The sequence below is a fragment of the Osmerus mordax genome, chromosome 14 (assembly GCF_038355195.1).
Source record: "Osmerus mordax isolate fOsmMor3 chromosome 14, fOsmMor3.pri, whole genome shotgun sequence".
NCBI classification, from domain to species: Eukaryota; Metazoa; Chordata; class Actinopteri; order Osmeriformes; family Osmeridae; genus Osmerus; species Osmerus mordax.
In genome coordinates, this window is record NC_090063.1 from 15,817,672 (window position 1) to 15,837,894 (window position 20,223).

The 20,223-nt window shown below is 47.2% G+C and overlaps 1 protein-coding gene across 1 annotated transcript; it reads right to left on the reverse strand.

The window, feature by feature from the left end:
• Positions 1-1,214: 1,214 nt before the first annotated feature.
• arvcfa (ARVCF delta catenin family member a) lies at positions 1,215-19,032 on the reverse strand. Its single transcript, XM_067250366.1, has 17 exons — positions 19,012-19,032; positions 14,533-14,709; positions 12,770-13,500; positions 10,935-11,413; positions 10,201-10,384; positions 9,766-9,883; positions 9,370-9,538; positions 8,887-8,904; positions 8,671-8,742; positions 5,203-5,330; positions 4,624-4,774; positions 3,953-4,145; positions 3,571-3,682; positions 2,954-3,041; positions 2,542-2,618; positions 2,107-2,225; positions 1,215-1,903 (listed from the first exon to the last, which is right to left on the reverse strand). Exons 1-16 carry the CDS (start codon positions 19,030-19,032, stop codon positions 2,133-2,135), a joined length of 2,811 nt encoding a protein of 936 aa, XP_067106467.1. The 3' UTR covers positions 1,215-1,903; positions 2,107-2,132.
• Between the last annotated feature and the right edge of the window lie 1,191 nt (positions 19,033-20,223).

Sequence of the window (20,223 nt, forward strand, 5' to 3'; positions counted from 1 at the left end):
AGTCTCCTGCGATTGAGCCGTGGTTGTGGGCCGGCGGTGGATATCCTTCCAATGGGCAGGGCTCTTGTGTATCTGACCAGCGGTTTGGGATACGGCTCTCCTTTCCAGCCAGGGAACTGAGCCATGGCAATCTTGGCATTAGCTGAGAGATCAGGGTGCAGAGGCAAAGAACACCATCCAGAAGTACTAGGGCCTGACGGGGGGAGACGTCTGGGCAGAGGAGATGCTGACTGCCCCTCTCCAGCATCGCTGCACAACTGAGCAGCTAAAGAATAAGGGTCAAGATTATCAGGCTGGTTATTACTATATCATTTATTTATTCAGCCACTTAATCATCAGCCGACTGTGTATTAGCTCAAAGGTCTGGTGAGGTGAGCTGGGCAACTCTAGGTGATCATTAAGGATAGCATTTGTATGTTATATATTTGTTTTATGCTGTATGATGTTTCATTCGAATAAATGTCCCTTCATTGACTTGTCCGTAACTTTACTGTATCCTCACCTGCTAAACGCGAACTCGGTCTCAAATTGTCTCCCCTCTTTTGGATTCTACTTGACAATACAGGGAAAAATAAACAGAAAAAACCTGAAGGAACGCAACTGCACTTTAAACTGCTAGCTAGTTAATACTGTACGTTATCAAATGTGGTCTACTTTGTCAGATTAATTTGAGATTACAGAAACTCATTTACGATTGTCATCCAACTTCTAGACTAGAAAGTCTAATAGCTGTGGTGTAATTTACCTAGCTACAAATTGGTCTACTTACAGTACTGTAGGCTAATTAAAACTAGCTAACAGTGCTACAGTAGTACAGTACAATAGGCTAGCCCGTCTGAAGTAATGGCAAAGTTAGGTAAAGAACATGACCTCCCTACAGCTAGTTAACTCGCCAACCTTTTCCCTCTCAGTAGCTGAGAATCATTTAGCTTCATGTTTGCAAACAGAGAATGTAGCAAACCCTTAAACCAGCCCGAAGATAAATATGTTACTGCCCAGATTACAGCAAGCGTGCATAAGAAACGTTCAATTCCTTTTGAAAAATGCACTTCTATGCGCTCGAGAGTTCAAGCACTAATCTTATTAAACAGATGAAGTGGAGCTGTCCAGTGCTTAAACAACTTTCAAGAACTTTCAAAAGTCCCTAAAAGACCCAAACCTTTTTATGGAAATTTTACAATAAAATACATACAAAATATAGAAATGATCGATTTTTATTTACTTCCATTCAACATTGCGATGCAAGAACAAACACTAAGCAAAAATCTTGAATTTCAGCTTCTGTTAAAATGACACTAGTATTTTGATGTTAAGGTATCCATTCCGTTTTCTGGGTACAAGGTAACAACATCCACAATTGCTAATAAATAACATGAGTATTACAATGAATATTACAATATAAATGCCTTCATTTAGAATATTAACAATCTTTTATTACACATTTACAATCCCATTTTAACTGGCCTTTCAATTAATAAATAAGGAAATTCTGCACAACTTGAGGAAAATGAACCAACATAGTGTATATCACTAGAGTCAAAGGGTGGTCAGGAAATTCTAAAAAGTAGTCTCCACTGTAACTTCAAAGTAGTGTTGACGTGAGTTTGACTAATTCTAATCGCATAGATTCTGTAATGCATTTTGAATTCTGAATATTTCGCTGGATAATTCCTACTGGACTATTATACAACATGTGTAGAAAATGTAGTATTAATTCTCCTTGATAATGTTGATGACACTGACATGAAATATAGGACCAAATATACACACTATTCAGATCTGTTGAGGAATAGGCTTCTATTGCCTAGGATCTATCTTCTTCCTCCATGTAAAATGATCCACATCACCAATGGCTTCTACCAATGTCTGTCATCCTGTATATGCATCTGCAATATAATGTTTCCTGCAAAGAAAAGGAAAGATTTATGAGAGACAACCAAACATTCCGGTTCCCCCCCATGTCAACAGTACATATTTACACAGTTGTACAGCATATCCCACACCCAAGAAATGTTAACACATCTCATCTCGGCACATCTGGATCTAAAACCCCACCTAAAATATCCTCAGGTGGATGTACTGTCTCAGGTGAAACTGGGAGTGTACCTGCACTACAGTCCACCCAGCAGTTTTCACACCCAGGAGTCGAGAGGAGGGGGTTTGCGGTCCACGAGACCCACCGAGGGCCTCACAGCTCTGATAAAGTGCTTCCTCTCAGGAACCGTCTGACAGAACACAAATATAACGTTAGTTGTTGTTGTACAAATATAGTATCCGACCTATGATTTACATTTATTCATTATGATAACAAGTATGGTTGATAGCTTTTCCCCCAATTTAATAAACCTTGCATCTCCTCCAGAATAAAAAAAGGGGATGTAATTTACTACCACATTAGTAAAACTGCTGTATGAAACTACATTTCATACATCTGCAGTATTAAAATAAATATATATTTTTATTGAAAAACGAAATTGGGTACAAGATCAAGGCAACGTGATCAGTGAGAAGGTAGCCTCGTTCACAAGCAGAACTCCCTACCTGGAACGCCTCTCTCTCCATCACATGGCCAGGTCCCTCGGCCACCCTGTCAGCCTGCTCTGACACAGAGTATCCTTCTGTGGGTGGAAGGGCATTGTTCAGGATTCAGGTAAACATCATACAAAACACCCAGAGAAGAATACAACAACAACATATATAAAGGAGGTGGAGAGAACGAGAGAAAGGAGATCCAGAGAGAGAGAGAGAGAGAGAGAGAGAGAGAGAGAGAGAGAGAGAGAGAGAGAGAGAGAGAGAGAGAGAGAGAAGTCTCTCAACAATCACGTATTTAACCAGCTGTGTCTTTCCACAGAATCACTCCTAGTTGGATGAATCTGATTTAGCAGCAACAGAGACCTTTGTAAAAGAACTACATAGGAAAACATCCACTTCAGCACAGCCATGTTTTGCTGACCTTGATTTTTTTCCATAAGAGGCAGGGTGATGTCATCGTAGCCCTGTTTTGTATTCTTGTTTTTTTTCGTCACTCCAGTTGTCGTTGGCTGAGTGATGAGGAAAAGGACAGCACATATAAACACGCATGCTATGCTGCTCCTAATCCTCTACCACACACAGAACACAAAACAAGATGCAATTATGACACTGGACTGTGTAATCTTGCTGTGTAAGAGGGTTTGTTGCAGCGTTGTTGCGATGTTATTATTGCACCAAGCCTGGTAAATTACAGATTCTAACCACTGAAATAGCTAGAACTTTGCACTTACGATTCCTGTATTTCACTGGAAGTCACTTCTATAAACTCTATGTCTACGTATAAAGCATGAAAGGTGGGTTCAGTGGTGCAGTACAGCATTTGAGTACAGATCAAAATATCGCTTTGGATAAATGTCTGCTATACATTTATGGTAAGTATATTTAGATAAAAGCGCCCGCTAAATTGCTAAAAAACGGGGGTATATATTTAAAAAGTGCACCCAGTCTAACCCAGAAGTGAAATGTTGAAGACTACCTTCAGTCAGAAGTGAAATCATGAAGACTAACTTCAGTCAGAAGTGAAATAATGAAGACTACCTTGAAGTGGCTCTTGTTCCAGCCAGCTTTGAACAGATTGTTCCTCAAGTCCTTGTAGGCCCACACAGTCTGCAACACGTGAGATGCCACCTTCGTCTCACGCACTGATTGGCTGACAGACCGGCCACGCCCGAGATCATGGGAGACAAGAGGAGCATGGTACTCACTTGACTTCTTTCCAAAATGACCACAACCTTCTTACCTCAACCCTGCGCACGTGTAACCAAGGACAACTCATTGACTCCCAAAAAACTGTCAGAACCATGCTCTTCTGATCCTAGATCTTCTACTGTGCTTTCTAAATGCACTACTCGTACGCCTCTTTGGATAAAAATCTCAGATACACGAATACAAATGCAATGCAAGTGTGCTCCGAGTGTACCTGGTTTTGTTGATGGCAATAAGTTTCTGGATGGCGTGTCCTTGAATGAGCCCTCGAGTGTTCTCAATGCTGTCTGTGATGATCTCATGGATGGTATTCAAAATGGCCACCACAGTGTCCCCCTCCAGGTTCTTGGCTGGCCTCTGCTGGCCACAGGGCAGGTTGCTAACCAGGTCCCTCATAGCATAGCCCCCTAGGAACAAACGAGAATAGACACTGTCTGTGTACGAGGATCTGTGGTTTAAAATGTGCCTTGGTTAGCTAGCTACTGAAATTAAGAGGCTGTTGCTGCACTGTATTTAAGTAATTGACATGTTTTTGATGCACTGTATTTAAGGAATTGAGATGTTCTTGTTGCACTGTGGTATTCTTTTCACCGTGCCTGCTAGCTGAGATTATGTTACGGTGTGGCCGTTCCTTGGCTTGGACCACCAGAAAACTGTTAGAACTACGCACTTCTGATCCTTGATCTCCTGCTGTACTTGTTATGTTACGCAAAGCTTGCTTTGCATTGTCTTGTCCTAAGAATGTCAGTGCCCAGTCTGACTGTGTTGTTCTGTGCATCTGACAATAAAATAACTTTCTATAGGCACTATTTGTGCGTTACGCTGAAAGCGTCTGCTGAAACGTTCGGATGGAAATGTTTGAACTCAGATTTTTCCACGTCTTACCTATGAGGTCTTTGTTGCGGCGATCGATTGCCAGGTTGCGGAGAGCTATGGCCACAGCACGGACTACCTTGTCAGCATCAGAACGCAGAAGTTCCACCAGGACTGGGAGTCCCTTCTCCTTCCTGACTGTGGCTCGGATGTAGCTCGACCACTGTGAGCACAGACAGAGAGACAGACAAAATACTAAGTACACACACACACGCACAATGAACACTTCGCATACAGACACACACATACATAGTATACACCAGCCCTCTCTTCCCCAGACTCACACCACAAACACCGCCAACAACCCCCCCCCCCTCCACACACACACACACACACACAACAAAGTCTCCCCCCCACCCTCTCCACACACTATTCCCCTCCACACACACACACACACACCAAAGTCTCCCCCCCACCCTCTCCACACACTATTCCCCTCCACACACACACGACAAAGTCCCCCCCCCACCCCCTATTCCCCTCCACACACACACACACACACACACACACAACAAAGCCTCCCCCCCACTCCCTCCACACACACACACACCACACTCCAATGATCCAGCCCCCCCAGAGCCCGGCACTCACGGCCCAGTGTCCCGCTGCGAGGTTCTGCAGCGCTCCGGCTGCCGCCTCCAGGGTGTTGTGGTTCTGACTGCGGGTGAGGAGGGACAGATACAGCCTAACCACCTCGGGCTGATACAGCAGATCCAGACCTTCACAGAGAGAGGGGGAGAGGCAGAGAAAGAGAGGGCGAGAGAGCAAGGCACCAGGAGAGAGAGAGCCAGCAAGGCAGCAGGAGAGAGAGAGAGAGAGAGAGAGAGAGAGAGAGAGAGCGACAGAGAGAGACCCCTAATCATCAGAGCTCTCACTGAGGCATATTGAGGCTGACACCATCAGAAACAAGACTCTCACAGCACCAGGCTCCAGATGGAGGGTGCATTACCAGCACTATTCGTTCAAACACTCTAAGGACGCACACATGAAAGATATCTCAGTCCAGACTTCCAAATGAAAACTGAATACAGAATATTCCAGCACTACTCCATCTTAAAGAGTACTGTAGACTCAATTATGTTGAGATTTAAAAGGGCAAAGACAGACGTCATCTATATTGGAAAACAATAGCCGTCTTGAAACATTAGTAGCCATGAAACAAAAATAATTAAGTAGGTTATGTTATCACACTTCGGTTATGGTTTAGCGCAGCCTAACAACTCGATGCAAATTACAACTTTACAAAAAACAGATGAGGCTTGTTCTGTTATGGTTGAAGGATTATCCACAGGGGAAGTTTGTTTCCAAAATCTTCTGTTTAGTGTCGGGACACTATGTGTGCATGCATTGCATCAACGTATTAAGTATGAATTATCAATATCTGGGATCTGCAACGGTGACCCCTTCATCCTCTGCCAGGAACCTTGGGGTTACCATGGACGACAAGCTCTCCCTCACGGCCCACATTGCTGCGATCTCCCGGTCATGTAGATTCACCCTCTACAACATCCGGAAGATCAGGAGATACCTGTCTGAGCACTCCACCCAGCTGCTAGTCCAAGCACTTGTCCTCTCCAAGTTGGACTATTGCAACTCGCTGCTCGCTGGTCTCCCAGCATGTGCAACCCGCCCTCTTCAGAGGATTCAGAACGCAGCGGCCCGCCTGGTCTACAATCTACCCAGACGCTCCCATGTTACCCCGCTCCTCATCTCTCTCCACTGGCTACCTATCATGGCCCGTATCAGATTCAAGACCCTGGTATTGACCTTCCGAGCAGTGAACGGGACTGCACCCGTCTACATTAAGTCTCTCCTGCAGCCTTACACCCCCACCCGTCACCTACGGTCTTCTTCAGACAACCGCCTGGTGGTCCCACCGCTCAAGACCGCCCGGTCCCAACACAAGCTCTTCTCCTGTCTGGCCCCCCAGTGGTGGAATCAACTCCCCACCTCCATCATAGACACTGACTGTCTCTCCACCTTCAAGAAAAGGCTCAAGACGCACTTGTTCCGGGAGTACAACGGTACTTAGGAATGGTTCGCTTGACCCGATGTTAGTTTCCTCAAGGATCACAATGACTCTTGCTCAGAGACTTTTTGCTCTTGTGGTTAGTGGTAACTGATTTTAAATTGTTTGTACTCGCTGTGATAAAAAAAAAATATTATTGTTGCTTGTCTTTTTTTTTCACAGGTACACTTGCACTTTTAGCAGTTCATGTTGTTTAATTGTAACTTGTTTAACTACATGCTCTTATGGTTCTTCCCTTTGGCACTTACTTTGGTTGTTCACAATGTGTGCTTCATGTTTTGGCTACTCGCAATGTTTTGTGGCTATCTCGTTGTTATGATCAGTGACCTATGCACTTTGTAAAGCTATCTCTTGGAAGTCGCTTTGGATAAAAGCGTCTGCTAAATGAATAAATGTAAATCAATAGAAAAGTGTCTGCCCGGAATGCAGAACAAGAGCTGGATTCAATTTGAAACGTCATTACCCACCGTTTTGATTAGTGGATAGTTTACACAGAACTCCCTCTCCTTCAATCTGTCATGACAAGGCTATCTAAGGATAATACTCTCCCAGTACAACACTTGTTTTATAAGAGTACCATCTAAGGACAATAATGTAAATCACAACACTATTGTATAAAAGGACAACACTATTGTATAAAATACAATACACTGTAAGGTTAATACTCCCTAACATTCCTTAAAGACACCCCTTTCTAAAGACAAAACGATGTAAAGGATAATCCTATCCAAAGACAACTCTTATAAACAACATCACTCTCCTACTCCAGTGAAGTAGACTGCTGCTTGAGGTTCCAGAACAGGAACCCAGACAGAGGACCTGTTCTGGAATCCTCAGGTTGTCTGTTCAGACATCTGGCATCTCAGCTCCTGTCTAAACACTGAGCAGGTCTCCTTATCACCTTCACTGCAGCTTTCAGCAGGGGGAGGGATGGGCTCTTGTAGCTGGAGACACTACAGCTGGGGGGAGCCTGGGTCCAGGTCCACACACACACCTGCCCAGGTTCAGACACACACACACACACACCTGCCCAGGTTCAGACACACGCACACACCTGCCCAGGTTCAGACACACACACACACCTGCCCAGGTTCAGACACACACACACACACCTGCCCAGGTTCACACACACACACACACACACACACCTGCCCAGGTTCAGACACACATACACACACTTGCCCAGGTTCTCAGACACACACACACACCTGACCAGGTTCACACACACCTGCCCAGGTTCTCACACACATACACCTGCCCAGGTTCACACACACCTGCCCAGGTTCTCACACACACACCTGCCCAGGTTCACACACCTCTGCCCAGGTTCTCACACACACACACACCTGCCCAGGTTCTCACACACACACACACACACCTGCCCAGGTTCACATACAGACACCTTTCCCAGGTCCAACAGCTTTCTGTGCAGAGTTTAAACAGGTGAGAAATACTGGCCTGTTTTCACTCAGTTATACAACTATCCTTCAGAGGTCTAATTGTAGGTCTGCTGTCCTGCATTTCAATGATGATAATGGAGACCATGTATTCAGCCGCAGGCATGAGCTACAAACGCTGAATTTAAATGTCTATCTGGGAACACAATGGACATGTCTAATGAGCATGTAATATGATACTGAATGTAGCATAATAGCAGTGCATCTTTATTCCCAGAACCAGACGTCAACTCAGGCAGACACAAAGGCATGGACCCACACATTATGATGGCTTGGCCCTCACGCAAAATGCATGGTTTCCACGACAACCGTTTGACCTAATGTGTGAGTGCTTCTTTGCCTCTGGTGCACCTGCTGCGGTATAATTCACATCCCATAATGAACATCCTAAAAACGGTCAGTGGATCAAAAGTAAGTCTTCACTAGCCAAACTGTGAAGCCCCACAACTTTAGCCTTTCACAACACAAAACGTGAATGATCATGATCCGTTATTATTTGTCAGTTTTATTGGTATCCAACCATGTTTGATTGGTGAAATGTCACCTTTCATACATCCCAGTAGTGTTTCATACCTTTCATTGGTTCTCTGCGTTTTGGCAAATCCAGCGTTTCATACTTCTTGTCTAGAAGCCCATTTCTCCAACCTACAAAACACACAAGTGCACACACGCACACGCACACACACACACTTCCACATTTGGAAATACCACGCTCCTACACACAATGGGACCTCCATTGAAAACCTCTACAAAAGGAAGCACACACAGAGAAGAAGCTGTGAGACTCACCTTGGTTGAACCACTCCTCTGACAGGCAGCAGAGGAAACGGAAAGAAAGTTCTAGAAAAGCGTTGTGACTCATGATAGGGTACAAAACAGCACAGCATGGAACAGTGAGAGGCTTTTCAAGGTCTGTCTCTTGCGCCAACTAGATGGGTCTAACCTGACTAATTTGTTACACATATCCATCTGGGAAGTTGTCCTTGGAAACTTTGGAAAAGGGCAGGCATTAAAAAAAAAATACTTGACAGGTGATTGGATTAACCATCTGTCTATCATTGTCCATCACAGGCCAACTTCAACACCTGTAGCTGTCAGTATTTCCTCATAGGATGCTGATTGGTCCAAACCAATGTGGTATGGGCACAAATGGATAAAGCTTGGAAGATGGATTCTTGAGTGGTCATGATTTCGCAAATCCAGCTTCTCTCGCACAGTTAGCTCTAACCCACTTGATATTTCCCCTGTTCATTTGCTACATCGACAACAAACCTTTTGCCCTCTTTCCTCCGAAACAGTCAGCCTCTGTCTTCTTCTTCTGCTGTCCTCCAGATCGGGGGACGTGATTGGCCGGGGGCTCTTGAAAGCGCTGCGCCCCTGGGACTTCTTTGTGGACGTGGTAGGAGAGGTTCCTTAAGATGCAGACACAGTTCTCTACAGACTGGGAAGGTAAGAATAGAAAAAACACAAAAGTAAGAATACCTACAAAAAGTATAAAACCACGACATCTCATAAAGCACAGTAAAAAGAGGGTGAACCCACCCTTTCTAAATCCCTTTGTTGACCTTGTGGTCCGAGACACTTCCAGTCTCTGCGCTTATCTGCACTTCTGCTGCAGTTTCTATTAATCTGAATTGGAATTCCTATCAGGTGGTCGTGGGTCTGTACCTTATTATCTGTGTCCTTGGTGGCCACTGCTGATTGTAGAGCGTGGAGCAAAGCATCCACCAGCCCCTCACACTCTCTCAGTCTCTGACGAGCCTCTGCCCCATCTGAGCTCACATTCCTGGGGACAAAACCACAACAAAAGATCCTGTCGATAACTAGTCAGCGATGCTGTGGAGTATGGGGGTACAGGTATAGTTCAGTGATGAAGCATTGGACTACACATCGCAGTATACCAGGTTCAAATCCCCCCCTCCTCCCTGTCCTGCATTTGGAGAAGTGTCTGCGAAATGAACACTATTACATTTGAGGTCATTCACGTTTTCTATTCAGTTGGTTTGGTTTCCGTGAACTGATCTTGGCTTCCCTGACCCGGTCGGTGTGTGTACCTCAGACATCCGGAGGTGTGTGTACCTCAGACCCGGTCGGTGTGTGTACCTCAGACATCCGGAGGTGTTCTTGAAGACGGTCGTCCACTCCGTCTCCCGTGGCCTGGAATGTTCTGTGGGGTCTCTCCTCCAACCAGAATGCGGGATGATGACCTCATCAGTCAGGGTCTGGAGACCGTGGTTGATGACCATCATCTTCAAGGGCTCGTGGGATGAGAGGTTCCAGAGGGTTCCTTTTGTAACAAGAACACGGAGGAGGAGGAGGAGGGTGAGTCTTGAGAGGTGGGTTGGAGAACGTCAGGTTGCAGAAACTTTTGTTTACTTAAATTGTCGTACTGAGGGGGATTTTAACCTATGACCCCTTGATCAGCAATCACATGCTTCAACCACCGAGCCATTTCCTCTACCCATTGGAATGATTCTAGGCAGCACTGGAAGCATCTACCCTGATATGGGGTATAGATCAGTGGTTAGAGCCGTGGTTCACATTCCTGGTCTTCGTGCTCCCCTGCCCTGCATGTTCTAGATGTTTCCCTGCTCCAACACACCTGATTCAAATGAATTGGTTGTTATCAGATTTCTGCTGAGCTTGATAATGACCCATTTATTAGAATCAGGTGTGTTGGAGTAGGGAAAAAACACGCAGGGAAGGGGAGCACAAGAACCAGGATTGAGAACCACTGGGCACACAGAGCATTTGACCGCAAGTCGAGGTTTGATTCCCTCCCTGAACGAACACATTCCAACTGAGCTCCCCTCAGGACTTCTTCTGCGTCTCTGTACCTGTGACGAGCTCTCTGACCTCCATGTTACTAGACTTCCGCAGCAGCCTGACCAAAGCAGGGAGGCCGTCGCAGTGCTGGATGGCCACCTTGTTGTCGTGGTCCTTCCCGTAGGAGATGTTCCTCAGGGCACCGCAGGCCTTGCGGTGGACCTCGGCCTTGGGGTGGTCCAGCAAGTCCACCAGAACAGGAAGCCCCTTCAGGTGACGCACGTCCTGCTTGATGCGGTCGTTCTCGTAGCACAGGTGCTGCAGGTAGGCGGCCGCGTTGGACTTGACCGGGTCCATGGGGTGGCTGAGCATGGTGATGACCTCGCGCAGGTTGGGGTCCCTCCAGCGGGGGTCCCTGCGGATGCCGTCCAGGCTGACCATGCTGCTTCGCTTGTGGGGGAACTGGAGGGTCTGAGCCCTGGACATGGTGTGGAAAAAGGAGCCTGGGTCTACGTCCACCTGGGGGATGATGCCGTCTTCGTAGCCCCCTCTGAGAAGAACAAAAGAAAACAAAATAGACAAAATAAGAACATGCTACAGAGAAGTGGGAGGTAGAGAGAAAGAGAGGTGGGGGGAGAGAAGAAGGAAACAGCTATGATATTCTATGTCACTTCATCAGTTTTGATAAGGTATTTTGGAAACGGTAGGCTACTTTCATGTTCAGGATATTTTAACCTGTCAGTCTGAGAAAGACGAAAGGGCAGATTGAGTGTCCAGTACGCTGTGTCAACAGATCCGTCTTCCGTCTACGAGCAGATGGGAAGCGATGCTGTCCGTCACCAACAGTAACACCTCCGTATTTATCGACGGAGCAGCAGACTGATTGATACCACCTGCTCCTAAACGGCTCCCCATCTGTCTGTCGTGCGTTCCTCACTGACGCCCCTGGCGCTGGTCTGGATGGAGGACCCGACCGGAGAAGTTGACAGTCTGTTCTGAAGTGTGTACGATCCCCCGCTGCTCTGTGGAAAGCTCCGCGCCGATGTGCCAATATGGCTGACTCCATATGTGCACTATATGTACGGATCTTTCGATAAACACGTCTGCTGGATAGATAAACTGTAATGTAATGTAGCTACTCTCTTTCCTCCACTAACTGTATTTACCGTAGGCCTGTCTAACGACGTGTTCATACAGTGTGACGAAGAAGACACTTGTTTCGGTAGGTTGGAAGCCAATAGAAGAGACACATGTCACGTGCTGTCAACTTTAACAGTATTTCTGCAGAATCGAACATCTGTGTCGAGAACGGGAATATTTCCTTGGCTTACACCGATCAAAAATGGATCTTCGTTCTTCCAAATAAAGGACAACCTACATAGCAAATATATAGTCTAGAAGTAACGCATTAGCTTTTGGAAAGCTCATGAGCCGTGATATTGGTCTGTGTGGGCTGCAGCGCTAACTGTGTTCTTAGCATGACTGGATAGAGATCAATAGAAGCTCTCAGCCAGCCTGCTATAGATAAATGCCTTGTTGTTTTAGTTCGCTCCAATAAGATGAAACCTTGGAGGTACAAACACCATGGAGGTACAAACACCATGGAGACAAATACCAAAGGCATCAAGACAGATCACAACATCGCCCATCACCCTCTTAAAAATTATAGAAACTCAACATTGTTTCACTGAGTCAATAACATTGTATGAATGCCCATACCAATGCACCAAGGTCATGTTTATGTAGGATTTCATTTGGAACTGTACTTTACTGTACTGTAGTTTATAAATCTTCATTCAGTATACTGTATGACGTACATTGTTGTAAATAAAAAATATGTTCTTAACTGACTTGCCTGATATAGGCTAGTATAGGCTAAACAAGAAATAGAAACTTTGTGCCTGACCTGGTTCTGGAGGGCTCCCTGAGAAGCTCCATGGTGGTGATGGGTCTGAACTGGTGGACTCCCCCCAGGGTTGGGTAGCTGCTGGCCGGGTACTCAGCCTTCACCTCCTGGGTCTCTCCTGGTCCTTCCCTGGGTCTGTCCTGGCCCCCAGGCCCGTAGTTATCCCTGGGGAGAGGCAGGGTGTAGTGGCCCCCTGGAGGGTAGTTCCTGGGAGGCCAATAGCTGTGGTGGACCCCCCTAGACAGGCTCCCGTACCCGACACACAGGTCGCCCCCGAGACCTCCGTAGGAGCCAGGGAGGTTGAGGAGGCCGAGCCCATCAGGAGTGTCTGGAGGAGGGTCGGTGGGGCGAGGGGCTGGGGGGGTGAAGATGGTCGAGGCTGGGGCAGTGAGGTTGGCGTTTGTGGGGTCGTCACCGGTGGTGACGATGGAGGGCATGGCGTTGGTGGCGATGGAGGGCATGGTGTTGGTGGCGATGGAGGGCATGGCGTTGGTGTTGATGTTAAAGATGACGTTGGAGGGGGTGGTGGTGAAAGTGTTGGTAGGGGTGGTGGTGTTGGCGAGGCTGGTCGTGGGGATCAGGGTGGCGCTGGGGATCATGGACTCATTCGACGGTGGGTCTTTGGTGGCGCCGGTGTCCTCCTCGGGGGGCTGGTCAGGGGGGATGGCATCCTCCATGTCTGGTGGGAGCAGGGGGACGCAGGTGTCTGGGGTCTGGGCATGCTTGGCTTCCTGAGAAGAACAAGGCCTCACAGTGATCTCAACACCAGCCTGACACGTTACCGCAAGCTCAAAACACAACAGCCAATTCCTCAAAACTGAGCTGTCTTTTTTTAAGAGACATATTTGTGGGCATTTCATATGCTTTATTAGACCATTTTAATGGAAGTGTGACAGGAAAGGCCGGTAGAGCGACCAAGAGATGGTACCACGCATACCTCTGTGGTACACGCACTTCTCCCCAAAACAGAGCTGTTTCACTGCAGTCCTCGAAATACAAACTGAAGTTAAAAGTCCGTTGCAGACCAGCCATCATTGCCAACACTGCAGGTGTAGCCGTTGGCTCTTTTTCAACTTGGAGAGTGAGAGAGCTATGAGGCACGATTATATAAATATTTAATCATTAAATCTACACAAACAACACAGGTTGTCTCCCGGGACTAACAGATCAGAACGCCTGCTTCCAGAAGATTCCTGGCATTCTGCCGTACCAGTAAATGCTTGATCATACCTAGTTGCCAGCGAATAAATTTAGATTGGATTGTGATGAAACAACCTGAGATCCATCTATTGTTGACTGATGTGGTAAATTGTTGGAAATTCAGTCGTCCGTTGGGGAAAATGGATGTGTCCTGAGCTCCTCACCTCGTTATTATTTTATGCTGCATTAAAACATTATAGACAGAATTATTTCTTTATTGCCGTTCTTTCTTAATAACTCTGGAGCAGATTCAGCTAATTAAATGTTGCAAAAGCGTTTCTGGCATCCGATAGCAGGCAGTCGATTCAGATGAAAAACAGACGTCTTTAACTGAACGTTAGATGTGTATTGTGACGAAGGCTAATTAACGTAATGGATGTCTCAGATATAAGTGCAAGTCGTGAGAAGAGTTAAATGAAAAAACATTAAATGGAAATACAGTATCTCCCTCCACCATTGTGAACCGTCAATGCCAAAGATGTTCAACTATGGAGTAGAATACTAAACGTCTTGTTGCATTTGTGTCACATGCTGTATGCTGCGCTTGATGTCAAGGTGCTGACCTCGGTGTCTGTTTGCAGCGGCGTGTCGGTCTCTGTGGAGCTGTCATTGGTGGAGGTGACAGCGGAGGCGTTGGAAGTGGGCGTGTCCAGGTCATCGTTGGTGGCTGCTGGCTCCCCTGGCGGCTCTTTGGGCTCCTGGCTCAAAGCCAGAGCAGAAGGACCCTCCGAGCTTTGTTCCTGCATCACACACACACACACACACACACACACAAGATAACACACACAACGTAACACACACACAAAATAACACACACAACGTAACACACACACAAGATAACACACACAAGATAACACACACAACGTAACACACACACACACACACACAAGATAACACACACAACGTAACACACACACAAAATAACACACACAACGTAACACACACACAAGATAACACACACAACGTAACACACACACACACACACAAGATAACACACACAACGTAACACACACACAAGATAACACACACGACGTAACACACACACACACACCCACACAAGATAACACACACACACACAAGATAACACACACAACGTAACACACACACAAAATAACACACACAACGTAACACACACACAAGATAACACACACAAGATAACACACACAACGTAACACGCACACAAAAGATAACACACACAACGTAAAACACACACACACAAGATAACACACAACGTAACACACACACACACAAGATGACACACAACGTAACACACACACACAAGATAACACACACAACGTAACACACACACAAAATAACACACACAACGTAACACACACACAAGATAACACACACAAGATAACACACACAACGTAACACGCACACAAAAGATAACACACACAACGTAAAACACACACACACAACATAACACACAACGTAACACACACACACACAAGATGACACACAACGTAACACACACACACACACAAGATAACACACACAACGTAACACACACACATAGGAAATCCATAGGTTCCCCAGCACCTTCATCTCCCATGCTGTCCCCTTCCCCCGATTCCTCCTGACTAATGTAGTCAAATTAGTAGAGATGACACAAGGACACACAGAGAGAGATAAGAGAGACACAAATAAACAGAGAGAGAGACATAAACAGAGAGAGAGACATAAACACAGAGAGAGAGAGTGAAAGACAGAGAGACTCGCACAAACAGAGAGAGAGAGAGACAGAGAGAGAGAGAGAGAGAGAGAGAGAGAGAGAGAGAGAGAGAGAGAGAGAGAGAGAGAGAGAGAGAGAGAGAGAGACAGAAAACACAAAGAGAGAGACACACAGACAGAGAGGGAGCAGTGCATCAGCGTAAAAAGTGTTACCTAAGTGTGAGGATGGTTTAATTAAGTAACGTTGTCTGAGCTCTCTCTCTTTCTAAAGGTCCACCTGCCCCTGCAGAACAACCTGCTGCTGTTCTGCTGACCTTTCACAACCCACCGCTAACAAATCTTCATATTTAAGCTTGTCAAGCTGCACCCTGCAAGGCAGAATGCCAGGTTTGCGTTTAGCACACCAACAAGACGGACTTGTCTGATTAGGTCAAGTATTGTGATTACTCTTAAGTTGGTCACAATTTGTTTTTCATGCGAGCAACGGGAAATAGCTTGGAGGGATTTTCTCACATGTAACATTGTCTGGTCTTTAATCAACACTGTACAGCTGCTAGCCTGAGACACATGGAGGTCATTTACGTAGTGATTTATGTATATAGACTTAAAAAGAAACAAAAAAAATGTTTTCTCCCTCTCAGAGGAATATTCTCCACAACCTCTCTCCAAAGGAACATTAATTATTCAGCAGCAACTTCACAAACGTCTGAGAAGCGAGAACACTAGACTCAAGTCTGGCACCGACGGTGAACATGATTTATTTAGACTTGTTTTTGTAAACGTCATGTAGTTATTTGAGATCAATGTGATCTTGTGGATGTTGTTGTTACATGGGGAACTGCGTGTGCATGTGGTGTGTGCGTGTGGTGTGTGTGTGTGGTGTGTGTGTGTGGTGTGTGTGTGTGTCAGGGGGTGCCATGGTAATCACAACAGCGAAGCATCTTCAGTTCTGCCTCTTATGATCTTCTTCAAATTACACCATTGCCATCTCCACAGACGTGCGGGGAGAATTAATGTGTAAATTACAGCTAAACAATCATTCATACCAGTGCGTCATCGGGCTATTATTATTACTTGAGCTCCATTCAAACCGCAACCCATTTCATCCAATCATCCTCATCGTTATTAAAGCAGCCTTACGAGGGCTCTCTCCGTCCTCATCACTGCACATGAAAGAGCTCTCGCCCCTGCTGCGCCCGAGAGCAGAATCATCACGCGAACATGCGAACATGCGGACGAGGGGAAGATCGTTTTTCAGCCCTTACGTCTTCGAAGAGTTGGGGAGTAAAAGACCGATGTCGTGATTGGCGGGTTCTAATTACCCCGGTCCTGCCGTTCTGAAATACGACACAAAAGGGTGACAGCCCTCATCTCCATACCAATGGGATGGTCGGGAAGAGAGGGAGAGATGAAGAGTGGGAGAGAGATGGAGAGGGACTAATGGAGAGGGAGAGAGATGGAGATGTGGCGAGATGAAAGAGTCTACGGTGGTCACACTGGAGACCATGGTGGTGAAAGACCTGTCCCCTTCTGCCTGCCTGCCTGCCTGCCTGCCTGCCTGTCTGTCTGTTGTTCTCTCACCATCCATCCATTCATCTATCTGTCTATTTTGTCTATCAATCCATCCCTCTATTTGTCAATTATGTCCATCTGTACATTTATTATTGTATCTTGTGCCTATCTATCCACAGCATCTATCTACGTATTGTCATACGCTAGCGTCGCTTGGGATAAAAGCATCTGCTAAATGAATCAAATGAAATGTATCTATCTCTTCTAAGGAGTGATGAATCACTGTCTGACCAGTTCTAGGGATGCTACTGGTATCCACAAAGTAGGGGCTTGATGAGGCTGAAGAGGCCTAGACAGAGCTGGAACACGGAGGCCAGTCAGCGCTGGCCGAGTCTGGGCCAAACCAGCGCCAGGACGAAGCCGGACAACACAGTGACCCACGGCCCACTTACATACCCGTCCTCCTCACGCCTCACTTGGTCTGCCCCCCCCCTCTCTCACAGAGGCGTTCCAGCCAGCCAGCCAGCCAGAAACCCCCCCCCCCCCCCCCCGTAACCCGTCCTCCCAGCCAGACACCGCCAGGTCCTCTAACCCCCCTCCCCCCTGCCCCCTGCCCCCACTCTCGTCCGTCCGCGTGACTGTTTACAAACGAGATGCGTTGCACCTGCATTTGGGAGGCATTGAACCAGGAAGTGACACGATTACAGGGTTTGACTGCCTCGTGAGGCCGGCGTGCGGAACCGCGGACGAGATGTTGTGAATTGTTCATTTGTCTTCATGAAACGATGAGGATAAGTGAAGATGGTTGTGTCTCCCACTGTCGATGTGACGGAATGACTGTTGTGCCACAGAGGTCTGGGACCACGTGCAGCTTCTGTATCACACTTAACTGGCGTGCTCGTTGGCAGTTTCAGAGACACTCAAGGGTTCAGATCTCGATTGTTTTTGTCTAACGGACTTTAAAAGACTGGGATGTGGAAACGCAGAGCTACACCCAGGCCTTTTCTCATTTCCCAGTCGAGGTGTCTGGGCAGCTGTGGGCGTACCAGCGCAATCTGACAACAGAATATTCTATCCACTTCTGTGCAAACACATCATTTCGATTGAGGATAAGAGCTCCACTCCCCCTCACGGTGTGTGTGTATGGTGTGTGTGTGTGTGTGTGTATGGTGTGTGTGTGTATTGTGTGTGTGTGTATGGTGTGTGTGTGTGTAGGGAGTGTGTGTGTATAGTGTGTGTGTGTGTGTGTGTATGGTGTGTGTGTGTGTATGGTGTGTGTGTGTGTATGGTGTGTCCGTGGAGCATTAAAGCATTCAAATACTGCATGGTCATGTGCGCTCTGCCTTAGGGCTCACACTGACAGACTGGTCTGAGTTCACAGAACGCAGCATATTCCCCTGTGGGTGGCTGTTCTCCTCATAACACTATCATGATTAATACCCTCTCGATAGGTCTGCAGTACACATACACACACACGGGAATGCATACACACAGGCGGACGCACGCACACACACACACAGACACACACGCAGGCACAAGCGTACAATCCACCGAGGCACACACAGGCAAACACACACAAGCCCGTACACACGGCAGACACACATGCAGTTGACAGAGAGATGTTAATCGCATGTCCCCCTGCACACTAGCACACCGCGGCGAACAGCCATGTGATGACACCTGAACGCTGGTTTGCTCCCCTCGCACAGCATGGCACAAAACCACCAGCAGTCTGAACAAACATGCAGCTGCAGAAATTAGAAGCAGACCCCGGAATCAAAAGAGAGAGAGAGAGAGAGAGAGAGAGAGGGAGAGAGAGAGAGAGGGAGGATGCGGAGGGAATGTAGCGCGCTTACCTCCTTCACCTCAGCGGGCATTGCTCAGATGTCTCTGATTATCTTCTCCCCAGATGACGGGAGATTATCACCCTTCTGTAAGACGGGGAGAAAAAAACGGCGTCAGCGTCCCCCCCTCCGGTATCTCTCTGTCTCGACTCTCCCCTGCGAACGTGGAGGCAGTTCAGACATGAGCAGCCATCCTTTCTCCTGGCTCACCCGAACACACGTCCGCGCACACACTCACACTCGCGCCGGACGCACACACACACCATTCACACACACTCTCTCACACAGTCGTGCAGTGAGCTCGAATGAATGTTGCCCTCTCCCTCATGAAAGAGGTGCTGAATTGACAACAAAAAAAAAACAGACAACCTCATCACAACACACATCTTCTCTGCTGTCATAGTAACAGGAGCAGCGTCCAGGGGTTTGGGGGATGTTGGAGGTGGGTTGGAAAGTGAGAGATGTTCTGTGGGAGAGAAAAGAGCTTTTGAAGGTTTAAGGAGCTCTGTTATCTCTGCTGTCTCCCTGTTGTTTGTCCAGGAAGTGAGACACGAGTAAATACAAGCACACACACACACACACACACTCTCGCATAGATCCCTCTGGGCTCACTCAATGATCCAGCTGGAGTGGAGAAGCACGCTCAAGCCCAACCCTGTGCACCCCACGTGCTCAACGGCAGGGGGAGGGATGGAGGGGCACAGGGAGGGAGGGAGGGAGAAGGGATGGAGGGATGGAGGGATGGAGGGTGGAGGGATGGAGGGATGGAGGGATGGAGGGTGAAGGGATGGAGGGATGGAGGGATGGAGGGTGGAGGGATGGAGGGTGTAGGGATGGAGGGTGGAGGGATGGAGGGTGGAGGGTGGAGGGATGGAGGGATGGAGGGTGGAGGGTGGAGGGATGGAGGGTGAAGAGAAGAAGGTAGGAGGGAGGGATGGAGAGATTAAGGGATGGAGAGATAAATGGATGAAGGTGTGAAGGATGAAGTACAACAGAGGTACTGCACACATTGACATCCTGATAGACTGACACGAGACAAATCCACTTAAATACCAATAACAGCTCTCTGGAAACACCCCCCCCCCCCCTCCCTTGTGCTGAGCCAGACTGGGGGGACTGAGCAGTACCTCACTGGTGGTCTCCTGTCAGTTGGTTACGAGGCGAAAAGACTTGACAAAATGATCCGCGGACGAGAGATGAATCAATGGTGATGAAGATCTGGTG